This window comes from Dunckerocampus dactyliophorus, chromosome 5 (genome assembly GCF_027744805.1).
Source record: "Dunckerocampus dactyliophorus isolate RoL2022-P2 chromosome 5, RoL_Ddac_1.1, whole genome shotgun sequence".
Taxonomy (NCBI): domain Eukaryota; kingdom Metazoa; phylum Chordata; class Actinopteri; order Syngnathiformes; family Syngnathidae; genus Dunckerocampus; species Dunckerocampus dactyliophorus.
The window spans coordinates 30,766,550-30,783,740 of NC_072823.1; the positions used below are offsets into that span (position 1 = coordinate 30,766,550).

General features: G+C 42.6%; 1 protein-coding gene across 12 annotated transcripts in view; it reads left to right on the forward strand.

The window, feature by feature from the left end:
* Window positions 1-7,454: 7,454 nt before the first annotated feature.
* The window catches only part of ptprz1a (protein tyrosine phosphatase receptor type Z1a), an 87,032-nt gene continuing 77,295 nt past the window's right edge, over window positions 7,455-17,191 (forward strand). For 11 of the 12 annotated variants that reach the window (XR_008570414.1, XR_008570411.1, XR_008570413.1 and 8 more), the window contains exon 1: window positions 7,455-7,677. Coding sequence is in view for 8 of the 12 variants with exons in the window: in XM_054776299.1 (XP_054632274.1) it covers window positions 7,535-7,677 (143 nt within the window). In the remaining 4 variants the exon portion in view is untranslated. The remainder of the gene's footprint in view (window positions 7,678-17,191) is intronic. The other variant, XM_054776304.1, reaches the window with a different exon arrangement.

The window sequence follows — 17,191 nt, forward strand, 5'->3', positions numbered from 1 at the left end:
AGACATTGTGTGTGGCGTCGTGTGGGTGAATAAAACTAAATTTCAGAGTGGCCTTTTATTGTGGGCAGTCTCAGGCACACCTGTGCACTAATCATGGTGTCTAATCAGCATCTTGATATGCACACCTGTGAGGTGGGATGGATAATCTCAGGAAAGGAGAAGTGCTCACTATCACAAATTTAGACAGATTTGTTAACAATATTTCAGAGAAATGGTGATATTATGGATGTGGAAAAGGTTTTAGATCTTTCAGTTCATCTCATAAAAAATGGGAGCAAAAACAAAAGTGTTGTGTTTATATTTTTGTTGAGTGTAGATACGTAGTAGATAGATAGATAGATAGCTAGATAGATAGCTCTCATTCACCACATGCCCATTTATTAACAAGTGTATTGCACAGCATCAGCAGAACCAATGTTGTAATAGCTGTGCAGAGCACAATGCACAGTCTGCACTATAGAAGAGACTGTATAGTAGATTTGCTAAAAGGAGGCCTTGATTGGCGCATGTATGGTAAATAGCAATGGTAAATAGAGCGTGTGATAGCAGAGGTCAATCCAGAGCACATTGGACCTCTCATGTGGTGAAAAAGGACTTGTTGTGGTTGGAGAGCCCACTTAGTGTTCCCCCACTCTGGCCAAGAAGGAGAAGAAGAAAGAGAATGTGAAGCGTCCTCCACTGAAGAGCTCGCTGGTATGCCGAGAGCCGTCGTTAACAACAGTCAATCCCGGCCCAAAGTTCAATGGCCGACAAAGACGCGGGGCGGCTCGGAACCGCCCCGACAACGGCGGCCCCGCATCAAAGCGGGAGCCAGTAGTTCCCATCACCTAAATCAACACACGATCATCAACGCAGGGTAAACACGTCGAGTGGCGGCCATGTTGGAGACAGCTGGGTGTCTATGGAACCACCAGCATCTACCTGCAGGCAACCTCAAGTTCCAGACACTTCCGTGGATGAAAACATGTCTAAAAGCCTGTGGTGTGCTGCACATGTGGCGGGGGGTGGGGGGAGGGGTCAAAGGGAGGTGTTAATGTTCTCTGTGACCTCATTACCTCAATCCATGTATTGACGGCTGTGTTTGTGTGTGTGTGTGTGTGTGTGGGAGGGGGCGGGGATTATTCTCCACTGAACAACAACTGGGGGGATAAAACACCATCATAAATAACATAAAGTTGTGCATATACTAGTGTGTATTTTGTAGTTTGTGTACCTCATGGTACCTCATCAAGTGTCCATTTGGAAAATTACAGATCGGTATATAAGAAAAAAACTGCGTGCACGTGTATGTATGTATTTAGCATAAATATACATTTTTCAACAAAAAACAATATATAGAGAGTATATACTGTACAATATTGGAAAAACTGTGTCTATACTATATGTGTCTACAGTATATACACTACCAGTCAAAAGTTTGGAGACACTTACCCCATGCTGTTGAATGAGAAGGTGTGTCTAAACTATTGACTGGCATTGTATATCTTTTTTTTTCCTCAATAACAACAAAAAAATATGTAGTATATGTTGGGTAAAAGGGTTGCAAGTGATAAATAAAAGTGTCGCTAAGGGGATTCCTTTGATTTGTTATTTTATAAACTGGTTTGCCGATGTTTTGAGCACCTCATTTGTGATATGATGACATGAACACATGCGGTTAACAAGTCAAGCTACCTGGTATTTGAAGATGGAGATAAGCGGAAGTATGATACTGTGGACTACAAAGATGGAGGACGATGTCAAGAGGTCAACATTAAGGCAACATTTGCAGGTTGCAGTTTTTAGATTAGAATCAGCTCCAGCCGTTGTTCACTCACGATTTAATCCCTAAATATGCCTCACACACATTTGTATAAAGCATATGTAGAGTTACTCACCACTAATGAATGAGAACATAAGTTATATATAAGTTTTACAACTATGGTGCGTTCAAGGACCGCTGAGCAAAGGGCAAAATCTCACATATTTTATAAATTATTACTGATTCATGGTGAATGGGGTGTGTTTTCTGCAGATGAAACAGCCCATTTTCAGAGAAAATAAAAATAAATTCAGACTTATTCAAATAATAGTGTGTGTGGGTGTGTTGACCCCAACCAAGCCAAACACAAAGTCAACGTTCTTATCTGATGCCTCGTTTGTTCCCTTCACCTTTTTCCCATGTAACATCATCCCAGGGTGGAGCCACCGACAACGCCTTTTCTTTTCAAACGAGGGCGGTCTGGATCACACACCTGCACTTCAGCGCTCACACCGGAAATATTTCAACTCTGTTGTCATATGAGAAGCGCTTTGATTTGACGCTTTAGGAATAACACTGAATGAATGACGTGTCAGAGGTGCCACAAAAGTCTACTGGAAGTGTGTTAACACTTTTTTAAATGCAGTTTGAAAGTGCTTTTTGTAAGCCCGGTTGTGTGTGTGTGTGTGTGCGTGCGTGTGTGTGTGTGTGTGTGTGTGTGTGTGTGTGTGTGCGCAGCTTTAATGCTAATGAGCTGTATTTGTCTCGACAGAGTGTGTCTCCAAGAAGCGACAGGGTGTGCTTTATGCACTTGTCCAACATAACAGATGCCATATATCACATGCAGCATCGTAACATTAAGGAGTGGGACATAGGACATGTCTAGAGGGCTCTAATAATGTTAAAAAAAACATAATTAGAAGGTTGTAAACAGGTTTTTTTATGTCTTATGTCCTGTTTTCTTTTATTATGTCAACTATTTTGGGTAATATTAGTGTAAAGGTGATTGTATTATTTCATGTCTAGAGGGCTCTAATAATGTTTTAAAAAATGTAGTTAGAAGGTCGTAAACAGGTTTTCTATCTCTGACGTTTTATTTTCTCTTATTATAGCTACTATATTGATTAATAAGCGTGTAAAGGCGATTATGGGGGTGTTAGTTCATGTGTTGAGGGCTCTAATAATGTTTAAAAAAACATTATTACAAGGTTCTAAACAGGTTTTTAATGTCTTATGTCTTATTTTCTTTAATTATGTCTACTATAGTAAGTAATACGAGTGTAAAGGTGACTATAGGGGTGTTATTTTATGTGTAGAGGCCTTTAATAATGTTATAAAAAACGTTATTAGAAGATTGTAAACTGGTTTTCCATGTTATGTCTTATTTTCTCTTATGTCTGTTATATTGGGTAATAGGAGTCTAAAGCCGACTATAGGGGTGTTATTTCATGTCTAGAGGCTCTAATAATGTTAAAAAATGAACGTAGTAAACATAACATAATTAGAAGGTTGTAAACAGGTTTTTTAAGTCTTATGTCCTATTTTTTTTATTATGTCTACTATATTGCGTAATATGAGTGTAAAGGTGACTGTAGGGGTGTTATTTCATGTTTTTAAAAATTTAATTAGAAGGTTGTAAAGAGGTTTTCTATGTCTCATGTTTTATTGTTTCTTATTATGTCTACTATATTGGGCAATAGGAATGAAAAGGTGACTCTATGGGGTTGTTTTTCATGTCTAGAGGGCTTTAATAATGTTTTTAAAAATATAATTAGAAGGTTGTAAACAGGTTTTCTATGTCTTATATCTTATTTTCTCTTATTATGTCTACTATCTTGGGTAATAGGAGTATAAAGGTGATTATAGAGGTGTTATTTAGCTTTCAGAACATTACTTTACGATTTGTAGCAACTATTTTATACTTGTCAAATGTTGTACATACAACATATCGCGTACCAGTTATCATTACATACCAGTCGTTCTCATTCCATGCTTACAGCTCCCTCGTCTGTAGCTTGCCTTTTAAGATGGGTAGTGTAGCCTGATTTTTATTATTTATTTTTTATTGCCATGGTAACAACAAACTAATGCTTTCATGTGCATGGCTGGCCCTCGCGGGCCCTCGCTGTTATTGGTAAATGTTTTTTTCATCAAGTAGTTAGCATTAGCGCAGTAGTGATGGTGACTGATGGCAGACTGTTACCACTGATGCTAACATTACCAAGTCCTGTTAAATTTTCCAAAAACAGCCACATTGTTATGACTGATTTGTCTTTGTACTTTGTGTTAGCAATATAATTATACAGTCGCATCCTGGGGTCGCCATGGTAATGGCACTGCAGCTCTGCTCATGCGTGATCAAGTGGGCTGTGCTTCGGTAGAAAAGGTTTTTTTTTTTTTTAAATGAGCAAGATTGAAAGCTGACGACGTCCACATCAACTCCTTTTGGGATAGAAGTTTATCCGACCCCCCCACCCTTGTGAACGTCCACGCTAACAAGTGGAAAGCTGCGTTTTGCATAAATTAGTGATAATCCTACGTAAATTATTCAAATGTATTCGCTTCCTTCAAGACGGGGGCCGTGTCCGCCTTTATTGGGAGGTTCAAAAATCTTTGCAAACTCAAAAGGAGGAAAGTTGAAAGCTCACTTTGGGTCATCTCCAGGTCTTTCCTACACATGATATTACTTCTTTTAATGTCTGATTATTATTTACTATTTACTTTTGTTCTCTCGTTCAAACGTAAAGGTAGGTTTTTGGTTTTGAACTTTTACAAAACTCCGGCCAGAGTGTAGTTCGCATGGATGCGCAAAAAAAAATCGAATTGGACACTAATGATTGACAGCTCGCAGCAGAATGACTCACTTACCTGTCAGTCCTTGGTGGCGTAATGGTACAGCTGGTGCGGGTGCGGGTTTGAGCTCAGCCCCGGACCCTTTAAAAAAAAAACATCCTGTGAATTTGGTATTTTGCACAAAAAATAATTAAATAATTAAACATTTTTTTATATCTTGTGTCTTATTTTCTTTAATTATGTATCGGTATGATGTCATATTTATTTCATATCGGCCCGATAATTATCGTGCATCCCGAGTAAAAAATCAACATCATAAAAACCTTGAGGAGGAGAGGAGAAACACCCACTGATACTGGCCGCACCTCTATGTCTTATATGTCTTTTTTATATGGGGTAAAAGTTGTGTAAAGGTGACTATAGGGATGTTATTTTATGTCTAGAGGACTCTAATAATGTTAAAAAGCGTATTTAAAGGGTCATAAACAGGTTTTCTATGTCTTATATGTCTTACTTTCTCTTATTATGTGGACTATATTGGGTAATAGGAATGTAAAGCTGACTATAGGGGTGTTATTTCATGTCTAGAGGGTTCTAATAATGTTAAAAAGCATATTTAGAAGGTTGCAAACAGGTTTACTATGTCTTATATGTCTTACTTTCTCTTATTATGTCGACTATATTGGGTAATAGGAGTGTAAAGGTGACCATATAGGTGTTTTTTAATGTCTAGAGGGCTTTAATAATGTTTAAAAAAACATAATTAGAAGGTTGTAAACAGATTTCCCATGTCTTATGTCTTGTTCTCTATTATTATGTATACAATATTGGGTAATAGGAGTGTAAAACTGACTATAGGGGTGTTGTTATATGTGCAGAGGGCTACTTTGACATAAAAAAATGTATTTAAAAGGTCTCACGTTTAATTTTCTCTTATTATATCTACTATATTAATTAATAAGCATGTAAAGGTGATCATAGGGGTGTTAGTTCATGCGTTTAGGGCTCTAATAATGTTACATAATTAGAAGATTGTAAACAGGTTTTTAATGTCTTATGTCTTATTTTCTTTAATTATGTATACTATAGTAAGTAATACGAGTGTAAAGGTGACAATAGTGGTGTTATTTTGTCTGGAACCAATTAACCGTGATATTTATATTACTCCAAAACATGCATCTAATGAAATATTCCTTGCCAATTTGGACCTGGGTGTTGATTTCATTTGTGCAGTGGTAGAAGTATGTGCATCCGTCTTATGGCTCCTGGGCTTCATGTAATTGTGCACTGAATTTAAATGTAGACGAATTTAAATAAATTTAAATAATCTACACATGTAAATCTAATATTTCACTATACTGATGAACAGAGGCGTTGTCATGCGTCAGCTGTGGTTGCCTTTTTCAGGCTTCTGATTGGACAAAATGGCCATGACAGCCAGTGAATGTGTTTTTATGTCGTGTTTTTTGTGCATGGAACAAAAAGCAGTGCTGCACACGCACCCCCACACACTTGCGTGAGTTATGATTTCTGGGTCACTGCTGCTGTTTTAGTTTCCATTTCAGTACGACGTGCAAACGTCCCTCAGCGGGTCAAGGGTCAAAGCTCAGTGCACAGACACAGACACGCACGCACGCACAAACACATTTGAAAACAGAAGGTTTTATCTTGTGTTGTCTTGCATGATTTTTATGTTGGCGGCTCGCTGCTGTCTCTGCAGACTTCACTTTGGGAAGTGACCTTCCTTTTGCTTTGATTGACAGGTTCCACTCAGGACGTGAGACGGGGCGTTTGGTTTTGGATCCCATTATACCCTCTGCCTGTGGGTCTGTTTGATCCATTTACATATGAAAACTGACTGGTAAGGACTATCAACTTGTTAATCCAAATGAACAGGGTCATTTTGGCCATCTCTGGTATTTCTAGGGTGGGAAGGTTGAGGCCGGTAGTTCTAGTGTTAAATACGGTGGAACAACTGTTACCATCGCAAACAATGCACGCAATTCATCTGTTCCAGGGTCAAAGTGTGGCCACCATAAAAGCTTTCTGAAGAGTACATGTGCTGTCATAGAAGTGTAAAAATAAGCTAAGCACTATTAATAGTAAAGTGCAAAAACATGACATTACATGACAACATTACTTTAATGTCAGAGGATGAAATGGCGTAAATGCACCTCTTGCATCGTTTTTTTTTTTTAATATTCACCTGACAACATTTTACATGCAACATTCAATATACAACATTTTACTTACAATATTTTACATTCAACATAAAACGTTTTACACACAATATACAAGATGCAATAGTCAACATACAATATCCACATGCAACATTTTACATGCATGCAATGTTCAACATGGCCTTTCCCTTTTGAACCTTCACTGCTGGGGCCTGGCGGACACACCAGCGTGCCCCCTTTGCCAGGGTAAGAGGACCATAGGGCACATCACAGCTCTTGGGGGAGGCCGGCACAGATAGCAGGACCCAGGTCAGACAAGGTGCTAAAGGCCATGTTCCCTCTATCATCATATGATATATAGCTTGTCCTCACTAGGCTCACGGGTATGCTGGAGCCTACCCCAGCTGTTTTGTGGGCAAGAGGTGTGGTACACCCTGGACTGGTCACCAGCCAATCGCAGATAAATGTAATATTGTCAAATCTAATATTTTTTTGTAGCAAATTCGTAAATATAATGTTGTCATATAACTATATGATAAATATATTAGCATTTAACTATAACTAGAATAAATCTAATATTAAATTTTTTTTTCAAATTTGGTCAACGCAAACAAAAGAAAATTCATTAACAAAGGAATCCACATTTATAAAACCAAGGTGTGCCGTGTGCGCCCGTCGCGTGTGTGTGCGCGCGTGCGCTGTGGGCGGCGTCACTGGTTCATTCATACCGAGGATCTGTCCACAGAGCAGGAGGGAGGACGAGGAGCCGCGCAGTGCACCAAGTGCCGCGAACCCAAACACGGAGCAAACCTCCTGATGGATGTGTGAGCGTCGCGCACGGCCGCGCACACCGGGACCTGCTCCTGCTTTCAGTGCGTTCGATTCCCTACGCGTACGCAGACATGCACCGGAGGAACTGCGAGGCGCTTCTGGCGACACTTATCGTCCTGTTGGCCCAACAAGGTGAGCGCTCTTCTCTTGTGGTTCTACTTCTGGTCCACCAAACTGGTTCTGGTTCCCTCATAAGTGGTTGTGCTCCACTTTTAAGGGCTTTTAAGGACTTCCAAGTGGTTGTGGTGGCGTTGCGTTGTAAGTGGTTGTGCTAAGTGGTTGTGCGTGTAGCAGTGAGCATGTGCATTGTCATGCTGGGTTATATTATGAGATAATCTGATTGAGGGAGTGTGGGTTTGGTTGAAACGTGAGGGTCCCCCCCCACCCCCATCTGAAAGTGTCACGCAGGACAAGAGAGACCTGCTCGTGTTGTGACGTCATGTAAGAACAAACATGTCAGGTCATCTCAGGTGCAACTTTTCTACAAAAAACACTCAGTGGACACTTTATTAAGTACACCTAATTTTTTATCTACATCATAAATCATCTACACATCTACTACATCATCTTTTTTACTTTTTTAATTATCCATCCATCCATCCATCCATCCATCCATCATCTGTCCGTCTGTCCAGCCATCATCCGTCCATCTGTCCATCATCTATCATCCACTCATCCATCCATCCATCATCTATCCATCCATCCGTTAGTCCGTCTGTCCAGTCATTATCCATCCATCGTCCTTCACATTCCTCATTCATCATCCATCCATCATCTATTCATCCATCCATTGATTCATCCATCCATCATCCATCCATCCATGCGTTAGTCTCTGTCCATCCATCCATCCATCCATCCGTTAGTCTCTGTCCATCCATCCATCCATAATCCATCCATCCATCATCCATCCATTCATCCATCCATTATCCATCCATCCATCCATCCATCCATCTATCTCATTCCATCCATCCATCATCCATCCAACCGTTAGTCCGTCCATCCATCCATCCATCCGTTAGAACCGTCCATCCATCCATCTATAATCCATCCATCATCCATCCATCATCCATCCATCATCCATCCATCATCCATCCATTCATCCATCCATTATGCATCCATCCATCCATCCATTATCCATCCTTCTGTCTGTCCATCCATCCATCCATCTATCTCATTCCATCCATTCATCATCCATCCAACCGTTAGTCCGTCCATCCATCCATCCATCCATCCATCCATCCATCCATCCATCCAACCATCCATCCATCCGTTAGTCTCTGTCCATCCATCCATCCATCCATCCATCCATTATCCATCCAACCGTTAGTCCGTCCGTCCATCCATCCATCCATCCGTTAGTCTCTGTCCATCCATCCATCCATCCATCCATCTATCTCATTCCATCCATCCATCATCCATCCAACCGTTAGTCCGTCCGTCCATCCATCCATCCATCCATCCATCCATCCATCCAACCATCCATCCATCCGTTAGTCTCTGTCCATCCATCCATCCATCCATCCATTATCCATCCATCATCCATCCATTCATCCATCCAATATCCATCCATCTGTCTGTCCATCCATCCATCCATCCATTGTCCATCCTTCTGTCCGTCCATCCATTCATCCATCCATCTATCTCATTCCATCCATCCATCATCCATCCAACCGTTAGTCCGTCCGTCCATCCATCCATCCATCCATCCATCCATCCATGAAGCATCCGTCTGCCTGTCTATTCATCCATCCACCTATTAGTCTGTCTGTACATCATCCATCCATCCATCCATCCATCCATGTGTTAATCCAGTGTGAACGCTAGAAGGGGTGTGCACCTCTTCTCCTCAGACGTTTGGGTCGGTATCAGCGTGCCAGAGAGGACACTGATCTGCTTGGCTGCTTCTCTTTGGGAGGGGGAGGAGCAAGAAAAAAAGATTAGGACAGAATTTGGCAAGGAACTTGTGTTTTTTTGCTGGAGAGATGTGAAGCCTTTTGTTGGTGGGCCAGCCAGTATAGATGTGCCGCAGGGTTCGGTACCGGCAGAAAGATCTCCTGTGCCGCCTCCTCCTGCTTTTTCACTTCAAATGAAGCTTGGGGGCACAAAGGAGGTGGCAGTCTGGCAAGAAGGAAGGAGGCACAGGAATGCTCCATCTGCCCTCCTCAAACATATTTTGTATTGGACGGCACCGGCGCCGGCCCGACATGGAGACAGGAGGCAGATGGCTGCCACAGTCAGACACACGATGCAATTAGTAACCCTTTCATTGTGTCAGCTGTAGTTGGATAATAAATAGCAACTATGGCAGACATATTCATATAGAAGTATATTCATAAGTATATCATACTTTTGAGCCCATAAGCGCTTATATTCGCTGAAGAAAAACGAAATGATCAATGTTGCAGCTAGTTGGCAGAGCTCCATTTTAAGATGCGTAGCAAAGCCTAGCTAGGGGCGGGTCAGAAGTGGTATCATGAAAAGCAAAAATGTTTATCATGTTTGGTGCTCATAAACACAAATATATATGATTAAAAAGTCACTTTTTTGCGTAATGGGGGACTTTTAACAGTTTTTGGAGGTGGAAAGGTCCAACAGGACATCCAACAGGACATGTACTGAACCTCTGTTTCTGTGTATTTGTAACAGTGTAGTAGTGTGACAGGCTGTGAAACGACTTCCTGTCTTCTTGAACTACTTCCTGCCAGCTTGAAGCTCCTTCATGCTTTCTTCATGGTTGGTTGTGTTTGTAAAAAAAAAAAAAAAAAGAAACAGTCTGGAAGCGGGTATTTGATGATGAGATTAGTTGGTATTAAGTCTCAGCCAGTTTGAATCCTCTCTTCTTGTCCCAGCCAGTCCTCAGCTGAATTGGGGTGGAGGTTACGCGAGGAGACAAGGAGTCGGGTGTGGACCCAGGTCAGCTGAGGGGGCCCGTCGGTGCTGCGCTGCATCCTCGGGTCTGAATGATGCTGTCAGAGGGGAGATTTGTTTAGTAACAGTAGGATGGGGGCGACTACAGACTGAGGGGTCGTATTTGTGGGGGGGTGAGGCTCACAGCACACACAGAAAAGAGTGTTATGCAGGGAGGGGGCGAGGGACATTTAAGCGTGACGCATGATGGCACTGCCATTTGTCCTGGTGGCGACGGCAAGGAGGAGGAGGAGAGGAGAGGACGCTGTCACACCGGGACGCTGGAGCGCAAGTGTGGGAGCAAGGAGGAGGAGGAGGAGGAGGTCGGAGGCCTCACAGGCGTCACACTCCGGCCGTTGTTCAGCTTCCTTAAGGACCTGCAGCATCATCTTTGATTGACTATTTCTTCATAAATAAACCTTGGGAACACAGGAAGATAATACTTGACTTCCTGTCCTCCAAGCAGCGCTGACCTTCATCTGTGCTTGTTAGGCATAGAAAACCTATTTACGAACTTCTAAATAGGGGCTTTAACATGATTAGAGCCCTCGAGACATGAAATAACACCCCAAGAGTCACCTTTACGCTCTTATTACCCAATACTGTAGACATAATAAGAGAAATTAAGACATATAAGACAAAGAAAACCTGTTTAGGACCCTCTAAATACGCTTTTTAACATTATTAGAGCCCTCTAGACATGAAATAACATCCCTATAGTCACCTTTACACTCCTATTACCCAATATAGTCGACATAATAGGAAAAAAATAAGACATATAAGACAAAGAAAACCTGTTTAGGACCCTCTAAATACGCTTTTTAACATTATTAGAGCCCTCTAGACATGAAATAACATCCCTATAGTCACCTTTACACTCCTATTACCCAATATAGTCGACATAATAAGAGAAAATAAGACATATAAGACAAAGAAAACCTGTTTAGGACCCTCTAAATACACTTTTTAACATTATTAGAGCCCTCTAGACATGAAATAACATCCCTATAGTCACCTTTACACTCCTTTTACCCAATATAAAATATGACATATAAGACATAGAGGTGTGGCCAGTATCTGTGGGTGTTTCTCCTCTCCTCCTCAAGGTTTTTATGATGTTCATTTTTGACTAGGGATGCACGATAATTATTGGGACGATATGAAATAAAATTGACGTCATACCGATAAATCTGATAACATTAAAAAGTTAACAGTTTACAGTTAAAAATACGCTCCAATGAGGCAAGACTACCCATACTGTGCTGGTGAGCAAATCAAGCGCTTCTTTGTTCTCCTGTCTGTAACGTTAACGGCGTGCAGTAACTTCCCCTGAGCTCAACAAACATTCACTTTAAGAGGAAGGACGTTGTACCAAATGCTACGTGATGAAAAGAAACACATGAAGCACACAAACAACCTGAAGCGCTGGCGCCGTGGCATTTGAAAAGTGCAACAGGTTTGCCATAGACCTCCGTGGCGTCACACCAGCTGCTCAGAGCGTGTGCCCGAATACAGTGCACCTTGCTGGGCCACGCCAGGTGGCTCCTCCCGCTCTATACTCTGGTTCTCCTGATTGTAGTGATGTGGTTAGTAATGTCATGATATTTGATTAGGACAAATCCACAGGTACAGTTGGTCATATCCTAATTTGTTCCAGTCCTCCTTACCTACTAGAGTTAATTATTGGTTATCGGTACCATATTGGTCCTGAGAAGCAGAAAGTTTTTGGTAGGGTTTCGAAAAAAAAAAGATATTGTGCATCTCTGTTTTTTACTTTCACCTTCTAGTTTGGGGAAAAAGTTATAATGTTACTAAAAATAAAATCAAAATATTGTATAATAAAGTCAGAATATTACGATTCTGAAAAGAAAAGTTACTCAAAGAAAGTACTATCTGCACACACAAGAACAACAGAAATGGAAAAAAACGGGTGCAATTTTAGAAGAATAAAGTCAAATTATGAAGAGAGAAAAGTTGTATTATATCAAGAAAAAAAGCTGCAATTTTATGAGAATGAACTTTGAAATGAAATGAATGAAAATTAAAAGAGTTGAAATATGAAGGAAAAAAATATGTTTAAAAAAGTCAGAATATTATTAAATAAATAATATATATTTTAAATAAAATAAATTTTATTTAAATACATTTTAAATAATTAAAAAATAAAAAACAGCTGTAATTTTATAAAAATAACATTAAAATATTAAGAGAAAACAGTTGTATTCCAGGGTTTCCGCTACATGTAAGTGATACCACTTCAAAATAAAAGTTGCCACACCTTAAAAATTAGTTTGTTTTTTTTTTAACTTGAAAACAATTTAAAGTAATATGTTGTATGAACTGTTAACAGTGGGGACGGCGGCCTGTTGACCTCGACTGAGGATATAGTCGGACGGTGGAAGGAATACTTTGAGGACCTTCTCGATCCCACTGACATCCCTTCCTTAGAGGAAGCAGAGTCTGAGGACAGTTCCATCACCGTGGCTGAGGTATCTGGGGTAGTCAAAACACTCCCCAGTGGCAAAGCTCCGGGAGTGTACGAGTTTCGCCCTGAATTCCTCAAGGCTCTGGATGTTGAGGGACTGTCTTGGCTGACACGTCTCTTCAACTTTGCGTGGAAGTCGGGAGCAGTACCTCTGGATTGGCAGACCGGGGTGGTGGTCCCCCTTTTCAAGAAGGGTGACCGGAGGGTGTGTTCCAACTATAGGGGGATCACACTCCTCAGCCTCCCTGGGAAAGTCTATTCCAGGATGCTGGAGAGAAGGGTCTGACAGTTAGTCCAACCTCGGCTACAGGAGGTGCAATGAGGTTTGCGTCCTGGTCGCGGAACACTGGACCAGCTCTACACCCTTGCAAGGGTAATGAAGGGTACTTGGGAGTTTGCCCAACCGGTCTACATGTGCTCTGTGGACTTGGAAAAGGCATGGGACCGTGTCCCTCGTGGTGTCCTGTGGGGGGTGCTCCGGGAGTATGGGATTGGTGGTGTACAACCAGAGCAGGAGCCTGGTTGGCATTGCCAGCAGTAAGTCAAGCCTGTTTTGGTGAACGTTGGCCTCCGCCAAGGCTGCCCTTTGTCACCGATTCTGTTCATAATTTTCGTGGTCAGAATTTCTAGGCGCAGCCAAGGTGTCGAGGGAGTCCAGTTCGGTGGCCTTAGGATCTCGTCTGCTATTTGCAGACGATGTGGTCCTGATGGCCTCATCGGGCTGTGACCTGCAGCGTTTACTGGGACGGTTTGCATCTCAGTGTGAAGCTTCTGGGATGAGACTCAGCACCTCCAAATCTGAGGCCATGGTTCTCAGTGGGAAAAAGGTGGCTTGCTCCCTCCAGGTTGGGAATGAGGTCCTACCCCAGGTGGAGGAGTTCAAGTATCTCGGGGTCTTGTTCACGAGTGAGGGAAGGTTGGAGTGTGAGGTCGATAGGCGGATCGGCGCAGCGTCTGCAGTAATGCGGTCGCTGTACCGGACCGTCGTGGTGAAGAAAGAACTGAGTCGGAAGGCAAAGCTCTCAATTTACCGATCCATCTATGTTCCCACCCTCACCTATGGTCATGAGCTTTGGGTCGTGACCGAAAGAACGAGATGGCGGATACAAGCGGATGAAATGAGTTTTCTTCGTAGGGTGGCTGGACTCACCCTAAGAGACAGGGTGAGGAGCTCAGTCATCTGGGAGGAGCTCAGAGTAGAGCCGCTGCTCCTTAACATGGAGAGGAGCGAGGTGAGGTGGCTTAAAAATGTATATTTGTTGTTTTAAAAAAAATGCAGACGTAGCAGCGGCACAACACAGAGGCGGCAGCCCGCCCTCCCATGCAGCCTGCCCCCACACCTTCAAAAAATCCTAGGGAAGCCCTGTGTTTAACGAGAAAAAAAGTTTCAATTTCATAAGAATGAACTCGTATTTTATGAGGACAAATAATGTCATTTTAGTAGCACAGAGTTGAAATATTAAAGAATGTATTTTTTTAAGTTGTAATATTATGAAAAACAAATTAAGTTGTCAGTTTTGGAAAGCTGGGTTGGGGTAAAAGTTATAAAATTATGGGATAAAGTCAAAATATTGTGGGAATAAAGTCGTAATCATTTTTTTTCAGAAAAAAGCTCAAATATTAACAAAAACCCCCAGCAGAAATGGGACAAAAGAGCAAAGACAGAAGTTGATACTAATAATAGGCTTTTTCACCTATATGACAAAACAGAGGTGCAGTTTTTTCTTGCAATATACATAACTTTATTTGCTTTACAAAATATCAACGTGGCAAAGTTGCATGCTTTACATTTTTCACTATGTTTGGACACCGCCAGCTAATATGCAGCTGCAGTGTGTCCTACCACAACTACGCAGACCACACTCAGATCTATGTGCCGCTGACGGCCGGTGAACACGGTCCGGCACATTAACTGCATCAAACAGATCTGTGTGGATGCAACACAACTCTCTCCAGCTAAACTCAGACAAAACTGAAATCATTGTCTTTGGCCCACAGAAACAAAGAGAAAGTGTTAAAAGGCCTTCTCACCGGGCTCTCTAAACAAGCTGTAAAACAGCTGCGGTACATCCACAATGCTGCTGCTCGAGTCCTGACTAGAATCAGGAAATATGACCCTATTAGTCCAGTACTCAGGTCTCTGCACTGGCTTCCTGTAGCTCAGAGAATAGACTTTATAACTGCCATGCTTGTGTGCAAGTCTTTTCATGGTCTTGTGTCGAAGTACATCTCTGACGTTTTAGAGCCACTTAAACCATCTCAAGCTCTCAGAAGCTCATGGAGGGGTCTCCTGCGGGTCAGGACTAAACAGGGTGAGGCTGCTTTTCAGTTTTAAGCTGCCAAAACCAGGAACAGTCTTCCAGAAGATTTGTGATCATCCTCAACTTTGGCAATGTTCAAATCCAGGCTGAAAACGCTTCTATTCAACTGTGCGTATGACAACTGAAAGTACTTTATCTGCTTTCTTCATTTTAGAATCCTTTTTTATGTCATGATTTTAGAATGATTGTGTGAAGTGACTTTACCACTTTGAATGACCTTGTGTATGAATTGTGCTCTAGAAATAAACTTGCCCTCCCTTGAGCAGACCAGGCCCTTGGGGTATTCTTCCGCTGCGTGCGCCGTAACTCGTTCTCTAGTCTCGTGTTTGCTAGGGATGCAACGGAGAATATATTGTTGAATATTGGCGACAACAACCCATCAAAGGGAAAACAAGTTGCTCTCGTTACGCACAAAAACATACCAAAACCGGAGCCGAAGTACCGTGGGTTAACCGTACGGTTGCAAGCCTAGTGTTTTCGGAGCAAAATCAAGATTTTAATTAATCAGTGGGTGTCGGGAAGCACGGGACCGCCTGTATTCCAACAAGCTGTGAAGACCTTGGCCCTGCAGTTTGCGAAAACCGTCTCGTACAATACCACCCCCTGTTGGACTGGAGTGTGGAATGGCCGTCGACTGAAAATGGTGCAAATATTTTGCTATTTAGAAGAAAGAAAGCATAATGCCGTTCAGAAAGGATGGAGTAATCAGGCGGATGTGTGAGTGTCTTGTTGGCATGAAAAGTTTCACTTATTCTCTCCTGCTTCTTTTCTGGTGGCGCCTCTTAAACTCTCCTTTTCTTTCCTCCTTTCACAGCCTCGCTGTGCCGTCTTCCATCATCACGTTGTCCCACTTTTCTGTCCCCTCCCTCCAGCCTCACGCATTCATCTTTCTACTGTGCCCCCCACCCCCATGTTTTTAATCCTCGTTTGTCCCCCGTCTGAGCGATTGAGAGCTTTTTGCACGGTGTCTTTGCTGGCGTCCTCCTGGCACTCCGCCACCAGCCTCCTCACTGGATGCTGTAATTGATGACAGGGGAGACCCGGGTGGCCTTTAGAGGGTTTTGGGGGGGCCCTCTTCTCTTCTCAGCAGAGAACAAGGCAAGCCCTCCCGTGGAGAAGCTGGTGGAGAGTCACTGTAGCTGTCCTCCACTTTTCTTCGTCTATGAGGGATGCTCCCTGAAAAAAAAAAAAGCAACAGAGGCAAAGGCCTGTGGTGAGCGGTGGGCTCGGCCTGCTGGAGATGAACGTGAAGGCACTTCAGGCAGATGTGAGGCTCACATTTACATTTCAGCCGCTGGTCTGATCCTCTTAACCGGATCGGCTTTCATTGTGTGCAGTGGGAGAAGGAGCTTAAGTTGCTCCATCTCTGACGTTACAAGCTAACAGTCTGGACTTCCGAACTGAGACTGCTGCCCCCACGACCCGGACCGGGATAAGCGGAAGAACATGGATGGATTTTCCCCCGTGAAAATGGGGTGTAACGGTACGTTCATATCCTCACTTTTACTTTTGATGATGTAAACCAGCCAGTATCTCATGCGGGTCATTTTGCCGCCCCGCAAAGAAGGCTGAGAAAACGTCCGACTTGGACAGAGCTGCGAGTGAAAGAGACTTCCTAAACGCTGCCATGTACAAACAGGAAATGCTGGAAGAAAATGACAGCAATCACATGGAAAGAAGGTACAAAGCCATGCATGCACCTGGCACCCATTGGAACGGGACCCGGAACGGAGGCAAGAACTGAGACCAGCACTGATGACTTCCACATGTGCGAGCAGATGTATCTTGGCTAACGACAGACATGGTTTCTGTTTTTACAGTAATTACCAATAAATGGCTCGTATGTTTTCCCAAGATGAGAAACTCAACTCAAACAAAGCGGGTCTGAGAGGTGTTCCTGAACTGTACATAAACATTCGAGGATGGGGGGCCC